Source organism: Macrobrachium rosenbergii, chromosome 2 (assembly GCF_040412425.1).
Source record: "Macrobrachium rosenbergii isolate ZJJX-2024 chromosome 2, ASM4041242v1, whole genome shotgun sequence".
NCBI classification, from domain to species: Eukaryota; Metazoa; Arthropoda; class Malacostraca; order Decapoda; family Palaemonidae; genus Macrobrachium; species Macrobrachium rosenbergii.
Genome location: NC_089742.1, coordinates 74,765,513 through 74,789,892, shown reverse-complemented (window position 1 = coordinate 74,789,892; position 24,380 = coordinate 74,765,513). Strand labels below are relative to the sequence as shown.

The following is a 24,380-nucleotide window of genomic DNA, read 5'->3' as shown; positions in this document are numbered from 1 at the left end:
GGAGGCCAACCTCTGCAGGGAATGCCTTGGTCTCCCCATATTTTGTTTGTAAAGTGGGTCTTACCCCCTCATACATCATCACTAACCTTACCAGCCTCTGTGGTACTCCTTTCTTTGTCAAACACCAACAAACTACTCTTCTTGATACCCTGTCATACACCTTTTCAAGATCCATGAAACACTTGAACTTTCCGGTTTCCTTCTAAATACAGTACTTCTCTTGGACTTGTCTTACTATAAAAATAGCATCCATTGTGCTCTTTCCTTTCATAAACCTAAACTGCTGCTCATGTATATCTATCATCTTTCTCAACCTTCCTTCTACTGTACTATTCTTTCTAATATCTTGAATACATGCTCCAAAAGCTTTATTCCTCAGTAGTTCCCAGAGTTTAACACACCTCCTTTTTGTTTATACATTTTAATCATCCAACTATTGTTCTAGTCCTTTTATTGGAGGAACATTTACCAGTTCTTCACACTCATTCTCAGTGTTTAATATTGTGAAAAATATTCTTTCCATCTTCTCTAGACCTCCTCTTCTTCACTTAAGATATTTCCATTTTCATATTCAATAATTCCTACATGTACATTCTGCCTGACTTTTTTTTTTCCCTGCAATTCTGTAGATTATCTTTTCTCCCACTTGGTGTTCTCACCATCTCATACCACTCTCTCTTGGCCTTTCCGTTTGCAGTCTCTTTATTTCCCTCTTTGTCCGTCTATACTTATCGGGGCCGATAAACTGCTTACCGATGCCAGTAAACCGCTTACCGACACAGATAAACTGTTTACCAATGCTGAAACATCAGTAAGTGAGGACTGCCTATATCGAGTCTCCACTGCAAGTGATAGCATGGCAGATTCATTTACAAAGAAAATATGCAGTATGCTCTCTTTCAACCACATAGTGAAGTCTTCCCCACTGGTGAATTTAAATCCCTTATTCAACAGATACCACTTCCCTTTCTTATTCTGGTATATAAATAGCAGAAACCTTCTTTGGGATTATGTTGTTACCAGTCAAGGAAGAAATTGCCTGTGTTCCATCATAGAAAGTGAAAGTATAGGAATCCTAAACCCAGTAGAGTCTACACAGTTTCATGTCCAGATGGGCACGTTGTCAGCAATTAACTTATCTATATGCAGTGATGACTGTCTTATTGTCTTCAGTTGGAGAGTAATAAATGATAGATTTACCAGTGACTGTTCCTTTAGTAATGAATGCATCTTCGAATCCTCCATCTTCAAGGTTACCTAAATGGAACATTTTTAAAGCTGACTGGGACTGCCATGGCTCTCTCTACGCCCAACTTGCACAGATATGACAGCAGCATATGTCGGCCATCTTCCTCATTACATGCCAGGTTTGTGCAAGATAAATGTTCACCCCAGTCCCTTGCCTTTTCATCAGGGAAAGTGAGTGGGTTTGAGTACTCACGGCAGCTACCAAAAATAGGTTTTCATATAAGTAACTACAAAGTAATTACATAGTTATAGTTTAAACTCGTGCATCAGCTTAAATTTTAAAAATCTATGTAGCACTTCTATTAGTTTCGTGTAGCCTAGGTGACTAGCCCTGCCCTCTATCAGGGAACAAGAGGAACAACACAGCTAAAGAGCACAATTCATTTCTGCCGGGTTACGACTGAACATCGGTTGTATGAAGCAGCTTATTTTGAATTCTTCTCACATTCTGGTTGAGAATTTCTCCGCAATTGGTGAAGTATTCTTACCTTTGGTAGCCTTCGAGTTAGTGCTAGTTTAGGTTTTTAGAACCTTTATTTCCCTTATAATGTCAGACTCTAGTTCATCTAGTATTTGTTATTGCAGAGAAGGCTGCAAGACAAGATTTACTAAAGCCCCTTACGATTCCCCTACCATTTGTGGCTTACGATTCCCCTACCATTTGTGGCTTACGATTCCCCTACCATTTGTACCAGTTGTAGAGGACAAGTGTGTATGAAGGAGTTGACTTGTAATGAATGCAGGAACTGGGATGAGAGAAAATGGAAGGTTTTAAAAGCACATTTAGATTAACTTTGAGAGACAGGAAGAGGAAGGTGGCTTCTAGAGCCAAGAGTACAGTAGAACTTTAGCTAGCTTAGAGCCTATGTCAAAGTCTGTTATGGTTGACAATGTTCATATTATCTCTTCTTGGGCTTGTCTTGTCTTGCATCACCAGCCTTCCTTCTGTACACCTACTTCTTTGTCTGACTCCCATGCTTCTGACCGTGATCCCATTGCCAGTCTTGAATCTAGATTTGACCAGAAAATCAGTCTGCAGTATTTGTGAATACTGTGGCTAAATTGGGGCATCCCTAACAGTATTGATGGACAAAGTGTGTACAAATAAAGTGTCTAGTAACAGTGCAGTGTTAGTGGAGGAGGTGGCTGCTCATCTCGCCGACTCTTCTAGACGAAGGTCCCTGTCATACTTCCCTAAACCTGGGAGGAGTCATACCAGAGGTCCAAGGGAAGTCGGTGGTGTTTGCCCATGGGTAGTTGCCCCCTCAGTCGAGCCTGTTGATCGTTCCCAGGTTAAGACTGTCACCCATTGGAAAGGTGTGAGTGTGGAAGTGCATCAATTGTCCTCCAACTCAGAAGACTCCAGTCCTGACGAGACGCTGGTGGCGCTTTCCGGACAGGTCTTGGCCTTTAAAGAGGTGCGCAGCTGTTGATGACCACTCTTTTCCGCTGCCTGTAAGCGGTTCAAAGAGCCTTTTCACATCCCACACTCTTCCTGCAGTGCTTGGGACAGTCCTGAGCTTTTTTCACCTGAGCACTCTGTTGTTGAGCGCCAGTATTTGGAGCCTAAACACCTAGCTAGTTCTTGTAAGCGCCCGTCATCTTACGAGTGCCCAGCAGCTCCTGGGTGCCCAGCGCCAGCTTCCAGGTGCCCAGCGCCAGCTTCCGGGTGCCCAGCTCCACCTCGTCAGCTGTCAAGTTTCAGGTGTGCCCGCAATGCTTGATCTGTCTCTAGCACCCATTCACCACCAACTTGTGACAATTTGGGCTTACTGCAGCTAAGGCTCCTTCGGACTTATCTCTGTCCCCGGTCTCATCAGACAATGAAGGCTTAGATCAGGAACCTGCTACCTCAGCATACACAGCGCTTCTGAGGTATTTTCTACTGAGCCTTCCTGGCTTCTTTTCTCCAGCTGCCCTGCCCTCCCATGCCTCAGCCTTGATGATGAGGAACCAGGCTGACAGTAGTTTCAGGCTCCCTAAGATGGTACTTGCCTCTTCTCCAAGGAAGGCCTTGAATGACATTGAAGTTGGACTCTCGGAGAAGAGAGAGCAATGCAAGATCGCTTTCTGTTTCCCTCCCTCTCGGCTGCCCCATAGGAGGTACTTGTCTTACGCCACTGGAGAAGCTCCTTCTTTGGGAGTAGCTGCCTCCTCCCAGGGTGACTTCTCTGGTCTCATCAGCTTGTTTAGAAGATCAGCCTTCTCATCAGCCAAGGTTATGTTCTTCTTGATGGAGCTGGATCATCTGCTTAGAAATATTTTAAAAGTTTTTGAAGTGTTTGAAAGTTTTTCTAGCCTAACCTGTCCAAAAATGCTACAATTATGCAATCCACCCACTTGTTCATTTTTTTGTTCTTATATAATGTAATGCAGCTTACGACTACAAAAAACCACAAAACAGACTTACAATCCAAAATTAACAACCTAACCATCAGAGAGCTCCCTCTACTGCACCAAAGTCTTTTCAACACTCCTACCTGCATTTCTTTACATTTTGCTCCCTCCCGCCATTTGTTGTCCTATGACGTCACACCACGAACAGATACTTTTAAACATAAAGAAAGTTTTCCTATAAAAACATCTGATAAAATTAAACATGCTTTTTATACATTTCGTAATGCCCATACCAGTCCGCTAATGCAGAAAAAATAGAAATAAAATAATAATGATTAAACTTCTAAAACTAACATATAATCACACTTATCTCCTTCTCCCTCCCCTCCAACCTCTTCTTATCCTAATCCCCTCTAATCTCCATTATTCTCCAATTCTTTACCCTCCACGTAATTTCTAATATTTTCCCCTGAAACTCCAGCTTTCGTCAATACATCCGCTATTTGATGTTTTCCTTTTATCCATCTCCCTTCCTTTATCTCTCCAGATTCTGTTTTTTCTCTTATTGCTTCAATGTAAAATTTTAATCTCTTACTACTTACTCTGTTACTTGATTTTATTGGTCATTAGGGTTTTGCTATCTGTTTTAACCAATGCTTCTAATTTTCTCCCTCCTACTATCTTTTCCCACAAATGTTTGAAATATATCAGTCCTTCTATGGCCTCCCCTACACTCAGAGCTCCTGCTTCAATGGTGGACTATGCTACTCTTATGGATTTTCTGGATTTCCACCATATGGGACTTCTCCTCTTACCATCTGTCAAAGATATCACATAACCTAATTGTGTATGACCATCTTTAATATTCCCAAATGCAGCATCTGCAAAGGCTTCCCAATAAACATTTTCTTCTTCTAACTCACTTATTATCACTTCTATTATGCTCTTAGTTTTTCTCACTATTTTAATCAGCATTTTCATATCTTGAGTCATTCCTTCTTTAAAAGCTTTACTTATTTCGCTAACATCGTATGATATTTCTGGCATGGTATGTAGCGATACCCAATTCAACTGGCCTACCATTGATCTATATTATGTTAACTCCTTTTGTCCTAATACTCTATTCACCTGTAAATCATCTAGCTTCTGGTTCTCTTCTAGAATTTATATACTGCCACTGATTAAGACAAATTCCATTTTCTTTATGCTCTACTGTTACTTCTATATATTGTACTTGAAACTTTTACATTCTTGGCAAGGGCTTCTCAGTCCAATCTAAAGAACTAAACACTTATTATATGTTAGTTTTAGAAGTTTAATCATTATTATTGTGTCTTTATAATCCGCATTAGTGAAATGGTATGGGTGTTATGAAATGTAAAGCACATATTTAATTTTATAAGATATTTTTATAGCAAAACATTCTTTATGTTTAAAAGTATCTGTTCATGGTGTGATGTCATACGACGACAAATGGTGGGAGGGAGCAAAATGTAAAGAAATGCAGGTGGAAGTGTTGAAAAGACTGGTGCAGTAAAGAGAGCTCTCTGATGGTTAGGTTATTAATTTTGGGTTGTAAGTCTGTTTTATGGTTTTTTGTAGTAAGCTGGATTATATTATAAAATAAGACAACATGAACAGGTGAGCGGATTGCATAAATTGTAGCATTTTTGGACGGGTTAGGCTAGAAAAACTTTCAAGTGGTAGTAGAGTGTGGTTGGTTAAAAATGGGCAGATCTGATGGTAAACTTTGGGAGATGAAATGGAGAAGAGACTTGTCCGAGATTTAGCTGGACACAAGGCGATTATAAAGGATGGAGAGGACAAGTTGAAGATTGGCTTGTGGTGTGTGGAGAAGCAGTGAAATATCCGGGGATAGAGATAAGAAGGAGCTTAAAAGGAAAAGCTTTAGAAGTAACAGAAGGAATTGAAAGAGATGAACTTAAGGATAATGAGGGTTCAAAGATAATCCTGTCCAACATGGTCAGGGAAGTTTTGAACAAATTTCTAACCCATCACAACCTGTTGATGACTTCGGTAGGTCCGTTCTGGCCTCTGAATGAGTGGTTCCTGGACCTTCTCAAGCTACTCGTGGACTTGCCGAGGCTACTCCCACAAAGACCAACTGTTCTCAGACAGCCTCATTTCAGATGATTCCGTCAAGGACTATCCGCTCTTGCCCTACAGGCTTCAGACTGTCAGGAAATTCATTAGAGCAGAAGGTTTTCAAGACCAGCTGCAGAGGCTATTGCAAGATGTGGACGTCAGTCTTCTTGCAAGGTCTACCAAGCCAAGTGGACAGTCTGCTGCAGCTGGTGTAGAAGACATAATCCTCTAGAGGTCTGTCCTCTACCATTAGAGGTTACAGGGCCATGCTGGCTTCTGTTTTTAGACACAGAGGTTTGGATCTGTCGTCGAACCAGGATCTGAGCGACCTAAGGTGGCTATCTGGTTCCCATTTTGAGCCCCTTTGTTCCGTATTGTTAAGGGATCTAACGAGAAAGACCCTCTTTCATGTCACTTTAGCAACTGCCAAGGGTTAGATTCTCGCAAGGAGACGCAGTCTGTTCATACACTCTCAGGTTTCTGGTCAAGAACAATGCTCCGTCCAAGCCCTGACCCCATTCTTTTACTATTAAGAATTTAATGGAGATTTTTGGCCCAGAAGAGGAGGAAAAAACTCTGTACCGTGAGAGCCTTGAGATATTACTTAGACAGAACTGAGAAAATCAGAGGGCCTTCTAGCAACCTTTGGTGCTTTGTGAAGAATCCTTCCCAGCCCCTTTCTAATAATGCTTTGTCGCTCTTTCTAAGGGACCTTATTACTGAGGCACATTCACGAATTGGAGAGGACCTCTTGCTGTCGATAAGGTTAAAGCTCATGAGAGCAGAGCATTCGCTATCTTGTTAGCTTTTAGACATAATTTGTCTAGATCTCTTCCATTTTACAGCCCACTTATTTGAGGTGTACAGTAAATTTAAGTTGCTGCGTGAGTTGAAACTATAGCTATATAATTATTTGGTAAGCATATATAAAGCCTAATTTTATTATGAAAAAGAAGAAACTGGTAGGTGTTGAAATGGCTTAGCTCCTAATAAATAAAGCCCAACAACTGATATCAACATTAACCCTTACAGGATGGGCTAAATGTACTGTATACAGGCAGTCCCTGGTTATCGGTGGGGGTTCTGTTCTAAGGGTGTGATGATAACCGAAAATTGGTGATTTTCGTCATCTTTTCGGGGCTTATCGGTGCCGAAAAGCACTGGTTTTTGGTTATTGGCACCTTGTTAGGTATGTATCGGCACCAATATCCAATTATCGGCTCCAGTAAGCGGAAATCGGCAATTTTCAGCGCCAAAAATTGCTGATTTTCGTCGCTAGACAAGCCCCTTAAAACCGGATCGCCATTAACCGGGGACTGCCTGTATATATTAAGCACACCCCCAGACCAGGGCAAACTGAAAGGTTGGCCAATTTAAGAAAAAACACAGTGGAAAGAGGAAGATATGCAAATGCATATGGTGTAAGAAAAAATAATCCTAAAACTATGGTAATTTTACAAAGTTATACATGTTTTTCTAATAATTTATTTTTTTCTCTTTTGTAAAATTATGATTACAGCTCACACAATATCATAATAGATAAGAACTAATATCTAACAACTTCTGAGTGTACTTATTGATAAATATTTATGAGATTTACTGAGATGGGGAAATGCAATACAGGCAGTCCCCGGTTATCGGCGGGGTTCCGTTTCTGAGGGTGTGATGATAACGGAAATTCGACGATTTTCGGGGGTTATCGGCACCGAAAAGCGCAGATTTTTGGTTATCGGCGCCTCTGTTAGGTATATATCGGCACCAGATAAGTGGAAATCGGCGATTTTCGGCACAGAAAATTGCCGATTTTCGTCGCTAGACAAGCCCCATAAAACTGAATCGCCATTAACCGAGCCCGCCGTTAACCGGGGACTGCCTGTATCTTTTGTGAGGTATACATGTTTTTTCTAATATTTTGTTGCACTTTACTTTGCAGAATTACAATTACAGGCAGCCCCCGGTTATCGGTGGGGTTCCGTTCCCGACAGTGTGACGATAACCGAAAATCGGCGATAATAGCGCTGATCCTCGGGTATTGGCACCGATAACCGGGGATCAGCGCCGCTGGTAACCGAGGATCAGCGCCAATAACTGGGAATCGGTGTCGAAAATCCGGTTATCATCGTCTCTAGACAAGTGCCGTAAAACCGGATCGCCGATAACCGAGGCTGCTTATACCGGGGACTGCCTGTATAGCTGAACCGCTATCGTGAAAGATAAGAACTAAAACCAACAGCAATCCCTGGGTATATTTTTGAGCAAATAAATGAAAAGACATCCTGGAGCTACAGAAACACAGTACATTTCCCCATGAAATCTCAAGGCACACTGATCTCCCTCTCTCCCCATACCAAGCTACTACAGTTGCTATAAGTCATTTATGGCCCTTTGAATTGATATAAACATTTTTTAGCTAAATTCATCCAAACCGTTTGGTGCACAATATTAATACTCATAAGAGTTAGCCCGGCATTTGCTCAAAACCAATTACAGTTCCTCATGTGATCATGCCCGTCCGGTAAGTGTTAACCATTTTCTTTATTCCAAATACTCATAGGGTTTGGCAGTAAAGAACAGGAGACAACACATGAACCAATATATGTATTATTCTTTTGGTTCGAAGGTTACTTACCTAATTTTGTCAGGTCTGGCTGCGGGATTATTGCGCCTTTCCCAACAATATCTCTGGATGACCACCACTCTCATGGCAATAATGTTTCAAGAGTTTTTGATTTAATGTAAAGTCACAGGTTATCAACTGTTTTCTTTTATTCCGGATACCCATTAGGGTCTAGCAGCAAAGAATGGGACATGCACAAACCTATAAATGTATTATCCCTTGTGGTTCTACAGTGACTTGGCTAATGATGTCAGGTCTGACTGCAGGATTATTGTGCCTTCTGGTTCAGGAATACTGCCTGAAATAACCACTCAATACACTTGAAGTCTTCTTTGAAGGAAACATTTCCGAAGTAATTTAATGATGTACTCACCTTTTGGATGTCATGCGACTTAAAGGAGTGAGGGTTGGCCTTTTTAATGAGGGCCACTAAAATAACTTTCAGCCCATGTAGAAGGAGTGGTTTGTTTGTGCTAAGATGTAGGAAAAATAGAACCATTTGGGGAGTGCAGTGGTGTCCAATCCAGTATTCCTCTCTCAGTAACCCTTCCTTTTACCCACTGTCTGTGCTGCTGTATCTCTGTGCTTTTAGGTTTATGGGTGCAACCATCGCCATCTTGGGAAAGTTGCCCCAAGGTGACCCCCACCAAGTCCAGAGAAGCATGGGCCAGGGAGATGATCTATTCTGCTACTAGAAGCTGTTTTAAATGGACACATATTCAGCCCCAACCTGACAGAGGCTGCCATTTGCCTTGTACCACCAATTCTGTGACCCCAACTCATAAAGGAGTGATCATTTTCGATACACAAGGTATATAACTAAAATGTACACTAGAATTCAACAGCCCATTTTCCTTCGACTGTATCCTATTTTCCTTACTTTTTATCAAGAAACCTTCCTAAATTCCCCCATGGTCTGATTTCATATATTGTGTTAACACGTGTACCAATTGTATAATTCTTTGTGAAGTATTGTTATTATTTGTCAAATAAATGTAGTTAATCGTTAACTAAGTTTAATAATGCCTTACAGTAACTTGATAAGGGAAAAATCAAGGTTAGTATTCCCTGTCTTTTTATTCTTCTCAGTTTTTTGTATTACTGTCAGCCGTTTTATAGCAGTTAGTTGCAAGGCCTTGGCTGGCAAGTAACACTGTGATATCTAGGTGAACCTTAAGTGCTAGAACCAAGCATAATATTTTTTATGAAATGCTTAGTTCCTTTGTCAAAAGAGGTGATTTTTCCCTTTAAAAAGGTCCTCATTCTTGGCCAGGAATGCTAGGCTAGGAGACAGTAAATGACAACTAGGTGTATGAGTGGCGAAAGGTTGTCCTTGTCTAAGAGAGCCCAGTAGGCTAACCCAAGCTCCTGGTGCCAAAGCAGTCAAGAAGACTGCCTTTTGCAGCATGTGAGTTGTGCTTGTATTGGTCCCATGAACTGAGAGGATGACGGGAGTCTTAAGAAGCTTATTCAGGGACCAGGCAATGGGAAACCTTGCAGGAACTGATCTTTGCAATGTCAAAGACTGGACAACAGAATGAATCATTTCTGTACTAGAATGAGTTCCAAACCCACAAACCTGTTGGACTCCCTCTTAAAGTCAAATGTTGTCAGCAGTACCATCTTACACCATTATATCTGGTAGCACAACAGACAGTTTCAGTACACCCCAATGTTAACATGAACATTAGCATGGCATACAGAGACAAATCTTCAAGACCCTCTGATTATGTGTTGGACACAATGCTGCTCTGTGACCCTTATCAGGTATGGGCACCAAGGAAGAAATCATTTGGCTCACTTGTTGAAGTGTCATAATTTGCTGAATGGCTCTCCTAATAGGAAGGAGAAAAAAATTTCCATAGATTCAGAAATGTACTTGTAATTTGCTGAATGGTTGCCCTAATAGGAAAACATTTCCATAGACTTGGAACAAATACATTTTCAACTCCCAAGTAGTACAAGCTTTGTCTTTTATTATGAGTTTACTGTTCCCAGTCACTGCAGTAAGCACATCTCTAGTATACTGTACAGTAAAAACTGAAGTAATCAGTGCAGTAGTTGAGATGAGGTAACTGATATTAGTTAGCACCTCTTATCAAAATGAAAACAATTGATTTGTATCTATGGAACATAGAATTTGTTCCAAATGTAGTTCTGTTTAATGATATGGAGATCTTCAGAGTGTCCTGTGTCATTCCATTTCTCTCCACAGTTGCTGGTAGGTAAGTATGTTACATTTTGGTCTCAAATGTTGTTTTCAGTAATCTTTTTTGTGCTTGCATAGGTTTAAAAATTTATCAATTTTCTTTGTATCTTATAAATTGATTACAGTAATGTTGCAGGGTCCATTATGAAAGTGATGCTTGGTGGAGGAGCAAGCCCTAGTGTGATTGGGCTTCCTCTGTCATGCCGACAGATGCAGTTTATGATCGTGGTAGCTTTTGTACTTGTGTTTGGAGCTGTACTGACAGCCCTCAATGTTTATGAACTTCACAGACTTACTGAGGAACATTGGAACAAAGCACATGTTCCAGGTAAATAGTTTAAAGTATTTTTTTCACTCGATTCTTTGTATTCTATTTACAAAACTACTATATATTGTATTCTGCTGGTGTTAAAGTTGTTTTTATTAGTTTAATTATTAATATTTGGCATTACTGCATACTGTAGCAGAGGTGCAACAGATTTTAATGTCATTTCTTAAGATACACTGTATCTCCTGTCTGTCATATTATCTTTACTTTGTCAGAACTGTTGGTTTTCACTGATTGTACACTTGGCAAGGAAAGTGAGGATACAGTTTTCATTAGATTTCGTTCATCGAATTTTAATTTTTTTCTTACAGAAAACACATAATCTCAGTAAGTTTACTCTAGAATATGAAAATACAATGCAAATTATATCATATATGTTAAATCTGCAAAACAAAAACGTTCAGATACTTAAAAACACCATGCATGTCCGAAGTAATCTGAATTTTCAGATGACTTCGTTCATAGAGATCTAAAAGATAGTGTGTGGATATCTCGGTGTAGTACTGTTTATCAGAACAGCAATATTCACTCATTTTCCGTTATGAACAGGATTATTATTGCATCATCATACGAGGTAATGATAATTTCTTTAATTTTTACACATATTTGTATTTCACGGTGTTAAAAGTCAACTGGAATTAATGGCAGTAAATGTTGTGACAGCTAGGGTAGGTTGACCAAATCTATTTAAATCCGCAAGAGGGTTCTCTATGATGTGAGGAGCAGCGCGAGAACTTCGGCTGGAAAACACAAGTAACTGGATGTGTCATGACGTTGCCATAGTTTCTCTCTCTCTCTCTGTCTCTCCATTGCTAAAACTTGCTATACAAATATAGTACCACTCAATCTCTAAAAGGAAAAAAATAATTAAATGAGTAGCTCTACATATAGGCCTAGGCTTACACAACAGCAGACTCTCTCTCTCTCTCTCTCTCTCTCTCTCTCTCTCTCTCTCTCTCTCTCTCTCTCTCTCTCTCTCTCATCATAACAATGCATTCGTTCCTTCATTGTTCCCCATGTTTTTTTGTTGGACATTGCTCAAATTTAACTCTTGATTTCGTTATGGAAGATTGCGTTTCCGATTATGCAAGCACTCCGTTCATTGTGGTGCTATAAATTCATTTGTGTAAGGTTACTTGGTAGGTTATGTCGAAAAATGTTTATTTTGCTCAGAACTGTCGCTGCAAATTACAACTGGAACGAATACTGTAAAGCTTACTACTGCATTTAAGCATCAGTGATTTCAGGATCGTAGAATATGATTGAAAGTTATAGGAGGTCAAGCAAAAAACAAACACAATAAGACTGAAGCTCCTCCCCTTTCTAAAGGTGCCAGATGTTGCATGATTGAGCAATATATGTCCGAAGATTTAAACAAACTGTATCCTAACTTTCCTTGCTGACTGTATTTTGGCTTTCCTTTATGAAATCTTATTTTTAATGTAATTTCAAATGTATTCAAACAAAAAGCAAAAAACAAACACAATAAGACTGAAGCTCCTCCCCTTTCTAAAGGTGCCAGATGTTGCATTATTGAGCAATATATGTCCGAAGATTTAAACAAAATGTATCCTAACTTTCCTTGCTGACTGTATTTTGGCTTTCCTTTATGAAATCTTATTTTTAATGTAATTTTCAAATGTATTCAAACAAAAAGCTAACAGTCGTGTTTTCCATCAGCTTTAATTTGCCTTTGAGGTATAAAGTGGACCTTTTCAAACTGAAGTAATTTAACTAGAAACCATTGTCCGGTAACTGAAGGAAGAAGATTCTGAACTGATATGAGGTAAGAGTAAATATCACTGGTACGGTTTACAATTCAGTATAGACCTATTGACTGTCTTTGAAAAATTATCTAGACCTTTTAGAGGATGCTCTAGAATGGATTTGAGTTGGTCTTCAGCTGCTTTTGGGGGCTATGTAAGACCAGGAACTTTTTTCAATAAATTTATGCTAGGGACAAAGCAGAAGTCTGTTTCCTTATCAGAATCAGTGTGGCTTGTGGCTTCAGTATAAAGTGAGAATATTACTTTGGGTTTAGTAATCACAGAAGAAAATTATTACTCATACTATTCAGAAGATAACTTATGCATATGGGACAGTGGTGTGCAATGACGCAATAGAGGCAGTCTCCGGTTATCGGCTGCCTTGGTTACTGGCGATCCGGTTTTACGGCTCGTGACTAGTGACAACAAAAACAGGATTTTCGGCACTGATATGTGCAGATCTCTGGTTATCGGTGCTGATCCCCCCAGTTTTTGGCACTGATAACCAGATATCAGAGCCAATAATTAGGGATCGGTGCTGTTATCGGCGATTTTTGGTTACCGCTGATTTTCAGTTATCGTCACACTGTCGGGAACGAAACCCCCTCCGATAACTGGGGACTGCCTGTAGTATGCGCAGTTTTGGTTTAAAGAATGATTGGTTGCAATACGTGATTTGAACCTGGTATAGGACTCGCTTTAGGCTAAACAAGTTTTGATAATTAAATTGAAAGGCTTCTCTGGGGTTGTGAGGTAAGACTATGTCTTAACAGCAATGCCTAAATAATTAATACTAAAATCCTATGTCTTAATAGCAATGCCTAAATAGTTAATATTAATCCCCTCGAGAGCAAAAGTTGGGTGACGTAAAGGAAAGATTCCCTCAGAAGATACAAGTAATGGAAAATTCAAAAACTTCTTATTTGACTATTAAATTATGTGCTAAGTAGCAAAGTATTTTTAGCAGGTACAGGTGGTCCACAGTTATCAGTGGGGGTTCCATTCCCAGTGGCATAACAATAATGGAAAATTGCTGATAAACGGAAATTGACGAATATCAGCTCTTACCGAAGCTGATATCAGCGCCGATAAGCGTGGATCAGCGTCTGTTAGGTGGGTATCGGCGCCAATCTTTGGTTATCGCTGCCAATAATATATATCGGCGCTGAAAATCCAGTTATCATTGCTGAAAATCCGGTTATTATTGTCGCTAGACAAGCGCCGTAAAACCAGATCGCTGATAACTGGGGACTGCCTGTATACCTGAAGTAAGGTCCTCATTCTCCTTACTGGTATTAAGCAGATGTTACGTCTTACATCAAGGCAACAGGGAAAAAATAATAGTGAAAGATGTTCCTCTCAAAATAAAAAATGGTTAAAGGTTTAAAATGAAAGGTTCCCTTGACAGTTACAGTGATTAAATGACTTGAAAAGTTACAAGTGATATGAGAAATAAAGAATAACTCGACTCAGCAATCACAGTCACATGCTAAGATTTATTACAAGGTAAAGAAATCTTGTGGAATGAGGGAGCTGCAGTGTGCGGTACAAAGCGCGTCACAACAAAACACACATACTCACAAACAAATGCATTCTTGTTGGGCGAATGAACGAGCAAAACTCACCTTTTTATTTGCGTGTTAAATGAGATCCATGACTATTCTTCTATGTGAATGGATGCATGGACAGATTTAGGAATTAATTGCATTTGGTAGATCACTAAATAATAAGTCTAAGAAAGGCTGTAAATTTAACTGCAGTGTTCTAAAAAATAAGTTTGGATATGGTTGATGAGAGTCATGCTAGGTAGGAAGTGAGAGTGTGATCAGGTGTCGGAAGTGGAGCTTGAGGCAGGTGAATGGTAAATGCGATATGTTATGGGCAGGACTTAGCACCAGCCTTCTCTTCAGTTCAAACACTAGCTCTGACTCTTCCCTTCACCAAGCCCGATCAGCTAGAATCTGGCGCAAATTACCCAGCACGGATTAAAAGAATCCGAAAATGATTCCACATGGGTCTGTTTCTTTATAGAATGTGCTCTCCACGAAGCACTGTGGGAGATTAATAAATATCTAAGCGAAGCTAAGACTGGATCCTCAAAGATATATGAAATTCTTTCTTAATTGAGCATATGGTTTAAAGAAGGCCAGTGTTATTTACGTTAATTCTGAAAAGGTGTTGTTGGGAATACTAACACATGCATAAACAAAGAACCCCACATGGTTCTCAAATTATGATAAGCCCTAACTGGTTTTTAACCCGCTGAAATCTGGCTCACTAGAAATATATTTCCTGTGCTAAGGTAACTGAAGGGCTATGCTCCTATCCTTCAATTTTTTACTTTAATCACTCTGATTGTAGCACAGAGTCTAGCTAGCCTGCAGCTTCACCTGTAAATTGTTAAATGACATGCAACCCTATTCTAAGCATGGCGAGAGAATCACCCATTTTACAACTAATAAAAATAATCACACAATCCTAGCTCACTGATTGGCAACAAGTAGTCAGATAGGACTAATAACTAAAACTAAATGCACTGACAAAATTTAAAAAAAATACCCTTCCAGTTGTTCCAAAGCTATTGTAAACATTAAGCCAAATGTTAGCCAGAATGAAATTAAGAATAATGTATTTTTCAAGATGAAGGATGGGGGAATTTTTACTCTATGTCTAATCCCCAAATATAGCCACACTTCAGCTAATGAAGGAAAATTCTGTCAAAGTTTGTCACCATTATGATTATTGATGGCTATGATAGTTTTATTTTAAATCTGGTCCTACTATCTTTTATATATCCTCCTCCTCCTCCAATCAGATCATCAGTTTACAGTAATTATATATGGTTACTCCTGCTAAAATCTGAGAAATATTCTGTAGTATACACTATTCAGAATCTATTATGTTTGTATCATGAATCAGAAAGATTATATATTTAAATTATCTCATTTCTTAATCTAAAGTCTTTTCCTAATATATATTATTTTCTAATTTACAAATATTTTGAGTAATTTCAGCTATATTCCATATAGTGTAAGTATAGAAATCTGTATAGGTTTCATATTACCACCCCCACAAAAAAAAATTATAATAGTTATATGTGAGAGAAAAAGGTAGCTGCATGATTTTTTTCTTTTTCGTGTTTTCTATATATTTAAACTGGATATCCATATATTTTATTTCTGAGAGTAAATATATTAAGATGTATATTTTTATTTATTTATCCCCAATTGTTCTATAAATTTACTGTAAATTATAAATTAGTTAGTAACACATATATTATTTTTCTTTATGTGAATGTCTATAATATTAGTCATATGAAGAAATCATATATAAATGAAATGGCTGTCAATGAAAATCAAGGAATTTTGGCAGCCTATACAAAAATTTTCATTTCAGCTGATAGATATATATAATGAGATTATATATGCCAACGCACGTATATAGACGTATAAATTGATTATACAGTACTTTTAATATGTTTTGAATGTACAGCTGATTCAGTAATTGTTAGTGAGCTCGTTAGTGATCATTTTGCTATAGAAGTATCTTTAAGTATAAACAAGATGTTTGTCAGTAAAATGAAGTGCTATCATTTAAAACATGATAAAAAATTAGAATTTATGAATAAAGTTGGTGAGTGGTACAGACATTATAAGGATGTTAATGGTCATCAAAACGATGAAACATATTCTATGAAGATTTGCTCACTGTCATTGATAGTATTTTAAATATTCCTAAAATAGAATGGCTTCCCCGTCATATAAAAGACTGTGTATTCAAATGACAAAATAGTTCGGGGTTGGAATAAATTGCTTCATAAAAGCTCAAAGTAATTGGAGTAAGAATCCAAAATGATGATCGAGTAGAGAAACCATGATGCAGATGGCAGACGGGACTGCAGAGGTAAGAAGGAAGGTCAGAAGTCAATATTGGAAGAAATTTCTTTATAAAGAGATTGGGTCTATATATAATTTAGTCAATAAAGTTAGAAAGAAAAGGAAGAGAAACCGTAGCTCATCACGATCCGAATGGTAAAGTGAACGAATTGATTAGGAAATTGTATCGGAAGCCGCAAGTATCAGTGGTCTGAAACAATGTTCAGGCCTGCTTACGTAATAGGCGCCATAAACAAAATACAACTCATTGGCGTTACAAGAGGCGATCAACTGTGAGACTTGCTTGCCATTTACAAAAGACGAATTGTTTTTGTATGAAGAAAGGTTAATCTACCGCGCCAGGTGCGGATGGGATAACGCATGATGTTGTAAACTGTTTAATTATGATGGAGGATAGTCCTTTGTTAGATCTAATTAATCTTTCATATAAAATGGCAGGCTGCTATATAAATGGAAGATAGCTCTTGTTGTACCTATTTTGAAAGAGCAACGGAGAATATAGGCCTATTTATTACATCTTGTTGTGTAAATTAATGGAGAGTCTTGTATTAAATAGATATACTATGATTGGTGACCAATTATCGTCAATATGTTTGGTTTCATAAAATATAAGAGTACTTTATAATTGCGTTATTAAAGCCTTAAGTAATGCTAATGTTAAATGCAGAGTATTTGTTGACTTGAAAGGAGCTTTTGACAGGGCTTGCAGTGATGTGATTCTTGAAGAGCTCGTTAACAAAGTGCCAGGGATTTTTACTGAGGTGGATTAGGGTTACTTAACTGAAAGAAGAGCAAAAGTTTGGTTTTCAAGGATATGAGTCCGAGGAAATGTTGATGGAGTTGCGGTATTCCTCATATATGGTGTTCTTAGTCCTACCCTTTAATGTTTTAATGGATAAAAATGCAAGGCATAATTTCCCTGCTGGTACTGGAGGTTATTATTTATGCTGATGATATTCTGATACAGTGTGTCAGTGAAATCATTTAATAGGGCTATGGCAGAATTACAGAATTTGTGCATGCACATGGGCTTGGTGATAAATGAACAAAAGAGCAAATTTCAATCAAGATGGCTAATAGTAATACAGTTACTATAAATGGTAAAACTTTGGAGAAACTAAATATTATAAGTATCTGGGTATGTACACTGGATTTAACAAAGCTCGAATTAAATTAATATATTGAAAATGTCTGTCTAGCTCGAATGAGGACCTTTGCAGTGTTGGCAAACAAAGGTAATGGTGCTGGTATTCCTGTTTTAAGAATGATGTACATCAGTACGGTGCGTTCAGTTATTGACTATGCATCACCTGTGCTATATAAATTATTGAACACAGAGTTGAGACCACTGGAAATAATTCAGAATAAAGCAATGAGTTATTTTTGGGTTGTTCCATAAGTACTAGGATTGAAATCATGAGGCTGGAATTGAATCTATAGTGTGTTGATCAAGTACAAGAGGTAGCGGCTATGGCTGCTCTTCGTATGATTAGAAGGGGAAAAGAACCTATAAAGAGTGCTGACAGTTATTCAGGCAATAGAAGTTGTCATGTTAAATTCAACAGTTATTTTAAGAAAATATGTATAATATACTGATGATATATGATATTATAAGATTCTGTGTAAAATTACAAGTAGTAGTTCCAATGAAGCCGTATATAATATTACAAAATAAATGTAAATATATTATAAACTATATACTGTAAAAAAGTGATATGCAACACATAATATATATGGAAACAAATATTTTGTCTAAAATAAATACATTGCCTAAGGGTAATAGTACATATGTACTGTGATGGTTCAGTGAATGGTATCAAGGTTGGATGTAATATGTGGTATATATATATAATATATATATAAATGATATATATATATTGACGAGACACAGTCAAAATATAATATAAGATAAAACTACCTATAATACCGCTGAATTACATACCATTCATATATAAATATTAACTATATAATACAGTAAACAAGATGAAAATATGTTTGTTTTCGTGGATTGCCATATATATATCCTTAATTGCTCTTAACTCTAATTTTAATTGATAAATATATATTGGTAAATAAGTGTAAATAACTTGTGTATGTAATATAATATATAAATATATATTTTGTCAAGTTTCTGATTGCCATCTCATATTGGTATTCATTTGAATGAGATGGCTGATAGTCTGGCAAAGGATATATACAAACCAAAATATAATATATGATATATATATATATAATGGCTCTATATAATAATAAATAATATATAAAATAAATAGGATCTTTGTGGAAGCAGCTGAAATTCATATATATATTTTTAAATATATATATATATCAGTATGAGACACTATTTATATCGTATATATAAAACAGCAATATATATTGTATATGAAGGGCATTATCTAAACTAGATATTTAATTATAAATTCGTTTAGGATATAAATATTCTTATATATACATTAATGATATAAAACTCTAACTGTAAATTATGTGGTGAGTTGAGGCCCACGGGCTGGAGGCCTTCTTGCATGTTCCCATCCACTCCATTGACAAAAATACAATAAACAACACACTTTTGAGTTATAGAAATGAGCAATAGCAGAGTTGAATGCATTCTGATACCTGAGAAAAAGAAACGCATAACATACAATTTGGTAGATGGTAAATATTTACATAAAATAATTTAATTGATTGGGTATGTCTGAATTTGCGTGACCCGTTATCCCAGGAGCGGCGATGCTAGGCGAAGCAAAGAAAACGGGTCGTCTCCACAGAAAACCCGCTTAGCGAGGACTTTACAAATACTCCCCCCGGCAGCTTTATGGCGAGGGCGGCTTTTGTTCGACCTGCCGGACAGGGCGCCGGGCAGGGCAGTTTGTGGGGTGCGGGCAGCGGTGTGGAGGAGCGCGAGAGCCTCGGCACGGAGAGGGGCGTGGGTGATATGGGTGGGAGGTAAACGTCTGAATCCGTGAGGTTTACGGTTAACTGAACGAGGGAGGGGATGTCCGCATCCATGCTCGCTCTTGCCCTCTTAATTGGAGTGGAATACTCGCGTCAATACACACTTGGGAGCGTGCCGTGTGAGTCCGTTAAATGACGCTGGTGATTTGCCGACGGGAGTCAGCACGCCCGAACGCTGGTTACAGCGCCGTAATTAGTCCGCTAGGGGCGTGGGTAGTTCCTGGAGCCAAGACTAAGTCGCCTTGTGAGTCCGCTAATGGCTCCGGGAACCACTCCGGGGTCACCACTTTAAGAGGTGCGAAAGAAATGAGCAGGATAAGGTTACTGCTGCTTTATATAGCGGCGGACTGACGTCACGCCGAGGAATACAATGAGAACTAGGGTGACCTGAGGTCAATAACATTTGATAATAAATACAATAAAAAAACACACTTTGAGTTACAGAAATGAGCAATAGCAGAGTTGAATACAGTCTGATACCTGATAAAAAGAAACGCATAACATACAATTTGGTAGCAGGTAAATATTTACACAAAACAATTTAATTGAGTGGGTATGTCTGAATTTGCGTGACCCATTGTTCCAGGAGCGGCGATCCTAGGAGAAGCAAAGAAAACGGGTCGTCACCGCAGAAAACCCGCTTAGCGGGGACTTTACAATACCACAACCCCTCAAGACCTTCCTTTTATGGAATCACCTTTTACCATGCAGCTTGTTCTGTCAAACTCACAGATTTCCTCCTCCCCCTCTGTATTTGTCTTAACTTGTGTTATTGTTATTTTTGTTTACTTTTAGTTGCACGCTGTCACTCCTGTAGGTCTTTTCCATAGGCTTTTGTTCTGTCGCTCTTTTTACTGCTACTTTTGTTTTACTGTATATGTTTGGTCCCATGACTGGATCTTATAAATGAATTCTATCAGTGGATCATTTACATTTGTAAGTTACAAGAACCCTTGAGCTTAAGTTTTAGTTTGTTGAGAACTTTTCCAGTAGTTAGTGATGTAAGAACATTAATCAGACTTGTTAACTGTTCGATTAGTTGTGAGGGGTAAGAGTTTTGGTAATTATACCAGTATTATATTATACACACTATACCATTGTACTGTACTATATTATACACATACCATTATACTTTATTATACTGTACACATACCATTATTATATTATTCATTGAAGAGACATTTTTGAGAACCGTTATGCATTTCAGTGCTGTACCCTCTTCTAGACCAGTCTGAAAGAAAAAAAGAAATTGTAAAAGGATGAAGAAGGGTGAGCAAAGAAAGCAAAAGATTTGTTTTTGAAAGAAAGAAAAGTTATGAGTCAGGAAAAGCAGTAGCAGGAAAAATTCTAAAGTTTATCATTAGAAGTAAAGTCACTAAACAGTGTAATCCAAGGCTAACTGATTTCCCAAGAGTATGTGGGTAAAGGCCATTGATGTTTTGTATGTGGTTAAAGTTGGATTAAGGAAAAGTATCAAATCTTTGAGGGTTGCAGAATATAAAAGTAGAATCATTGCTGTTGTTAACAATGATGACTCAGTAATAGATACTGTACTTGAAAACTGTTTTAGTTGATATTGGTTTTATTTATTTCAGCACTGTGAATGTCTCATGTTAAGCGCTCTGCTTGTAGTAAGCTTTTCTTATAAGTATTCTTTCTTTACGATGAGGAATATTACCATTCTGAGAGGAGGAGATTATATCACGTATGTGTTGTTCTTGCAATAGTAGTAACAAAGTATCAGACAAATAATTAAGTGGACTTTACAACATTAGAGGTACCAGGAAGACTCATTAAACTAGTGATGTTTCTATACTAAAATGCTAGATCTGAGAGTGAAGACTGTAGATGTGCTGGAATACTTTAAAGGTACAAATTTTTGTCCATCAAGGATCAGTGCTGAACTTTTGATGTTTATAGGAAAGGAAGAAAGTACGTAAAGAGGAGTGCAGGTAAGGGCCCCCCCTTGGAGCTGCTTTATGCAGATGACCCAGTGCTTATTGTAGAATCCAAGAAAGGTGGTGGAGGTGTTTAAAAAGGAAAAGAATTGAATGTGTAGGGAGAAGAGAGGAGAGAATTATAAAAGAAGTTTTAGCAAAACAAATATAATGGTAACAAGAAAGGAAGCAAAATACAAAGTACATTGTTGCGAGGAAGGTATTTGGGTTGAACAAATGGATAAGAGGTGAGTTCAAAACCCTGTTGTGATAGGAAAGTCCTAAAAGATATAGAGCATTTCTGTTGCCTTAGAGACACATTGGACTTTAAATCAGGAGTCAAGAGACTAGTAGGACAGAAGCTGTAGCATGGATGAAATGGGAGACAACTTGACAGCTGGTAAATAGACAATGTCCCATTAGTAGTGAGAAAAAAGTCACATAGTAAGTACATAAGACCAATATTACTTTAAGCAGCAGGATTGTGGCCACTGAGAAGGAATACAGTATGTAGGAGATTTTGAAGATATGTAGCTGGAAAGTATGGAAAGTATCAAGATACATAGCTGTAGTAAGGAGGGAAGATCACATTACAAGTGCAGAATTAATGGAAAGTTGTGGTATGATGACCTGGAAAAAAGACTGAGATTTCAAAGGTTAAGATGTTATGGACATGTGATGAGAAGGGATGAGAGCAATTAGAGAGTAGCTGCAGCGTGGATGATTTTGAGAGAGTCAGATTACTGTAATGGTAAGTAAAAATGTCCCATTTTAGGGAGAGCAAAGACCAACAGTGGTTACGTATGGGTTTGTACTACTGTATGCAGAAAAAAATGGGCACTGACAAGGGAAAAGGTGATTTTAAAATGGTGTGACTATAAAATATTAAGATTCAGGGCTGGAGTACATTGGAGAATTTTATGATGAACAAAGAATTGGTGGAAAGACATGGTATCAAAGTGCTGGATAAAACTTGAGATCTCAAAAATGAGTTAGTTTAGGCATGTGATGAGAAGAGGTGAGGTACAGTTTGTGAGGAAAGCACTTGATGTTGAAGTAGTAGTGGAGATCAAGAAATCACAGAATGGAATAGACGAAGACTTTGACTTTATGGAAGCTCAGTCAAAAAGAGCACAGTTCAGAGAAGAGTGGCAAAAACTCATTTAATGTGTATAGTCCCATAAAGGGAGAAGACTATGCAATTGATGATGATCATTGGGTCCTCTGGTACACTAACAACCTATTTTATTTACCCAAGACCTTAAGATCTGTGTTACTGTATAAACTGTTAATATTACTGTACCATCACTGTTGAGTGTAGTTTGTAGGAATACAGAAAAGCTGTCATTTCTCACATCCGTGAAATATGAGTCGTATATTTTAGTGGGCAAAATAATTTAATTTTCAATATACAAATTGTTATTTTAGTGCAAATTCCCTGCTTCCAGGTTCCCTGATTAGTTCCTCCCCAGTGGCTAATTTTATTTTCCAAAATGGCTAATGATGAATATGACCCTGTGGGAAGGTCCCTTGTACTAAATGATGCTCAGCAGAACAGAATGTCAAAGATCTTGTCTTCATTTGATTACTATTCTTGGTTAATACATCACCATTCCAGTAGTGTCATATAAGTGAAACAAGAGATTGTACAGTAATTAGAAAACTTGAAATTTAGTTGTAATTTTGTATGACAAATATGACAGGAAAATATTTAAAAGCAGTTTTATAATAATGAATTTCAGTGTACTTTCAAGGGTTCATGCTTGTAAATGTGCCTTTCCCCTAACATTTGTCATTGTTTTAAATAATGAGAATTCTGAATGTAGTGTTATGTATTGCAGGAGATGCAGTTACTAAAGCTGAGGATACCAGTCGTGCAAAACCTGTGGCATGGATCAGAGGAAATAAAAAAAACACAGGATATCTTAAGCATGTGACCAATGTTTTCAGTAGGCTAGGGTATAATCTAGCTAATGATGGTGATGACTGGGATGTCTTGTGGTCACACAACTATCCTTTTAGAGAGCTGAAGACCATGATGGTTAACCTAAAGCCCCACCAGAAGGTCAACCACTTCCCAGGATCTGGTTATATATCCAATAAGGTGAATTTAGCCATTTCGGGTCTGCCCCATGTTCCCAAAGCATTCCGAATGCCAGCTGAAAAGGACCAGTTACTGACTCATGCCAAGAAAAATCCAGAGATGATGTTTGTACAAAAGTCAAATAATCACAGGGGCATTAAGATAGAAAAGCTAGATGCTTTGGATCTTGGCATTGAAGGGACTTTTGTCCAGGAATTTATTCACAATCCAATTCTTATAGACGGACACAAATTTGATATTGGAGTTTATACGATTATCACATCAATTGAACCTTTACGAGTTTATGTATTTGAAGGAGACGTACTTTTTAGGTATGGAAAATCAAGAATCAAGTCAGTATTTTCAACAAACTTATTATTGTATGATAGTCCTTCAATGGTAGCTGTTTATTCGAGATGTGCCCAGAAGAACTCTTTCCATTTACAGCTATCTGAGGATGTATCCAGGTATCCAAGTTCAGTTAGATACTTCAGACAATTGAGATATTAGATCTAGGCGATGTAGAGCATGCAGGTTCTTGGTACATTGCTCCATTCCAGAACTACCCTGAGAGATGGTATTTTGTTTATTGTTACTGCTTGGCGCTGGTTTATTAACCTTTACTTTTCCATTATAATGAAGGGTGAAATGAATTGTCAAAGCCAGTTCACCAAAATGGGCTGAGCTGCTAGAGATTAGGAAATCAGCATAATTCAATCCTGCTTTGGACTGAGATAAGCACTTTGTAGAAAACTTGATGTCTCCTTTATGTGGCACAAGTCACAGGCACACCCATGGAAGGGGGAAAGTATAAGCCAACTTTGTTCTTTGAGAGTTGCCACTGGCTAAATGGTAATTCATGGCCACAGCATCAAAGGTTGTCTCATGGTGAGGAGCT

General features: G+C 38.1%; 1 protein-coding gene across 1 annotated transcript in view; it reads left to right on the top strand.

Annotated features, from left to right (window-relative positions):
• LOC136848686 (probable tubulin polyglutamylase ttll-15) overlaps nucleotides 1-24,380 on the top strand; it is a 62,244-nt gene that overhangs the window by 23,764 nt on the left and 14,100 nt on the right. The window contains exons 2-3 of the mRNA XM_067121164.1: nucleotides 10,654-10,845; nucleotides 23,241-23,814. Coding sequence (XP_066977265.1) covers nucleotides 10,662-10,845; nucleotides 23,241-23,814 — 758 coding nt within the window. The 5' untranslated portion in view covers nucleotides 10,654-10,661. The remainder of the gene's footprint in view (nucleotides 1-10,653; nucleotides 10,846-23,240; nucleotides 23,815-24,380) is intronic.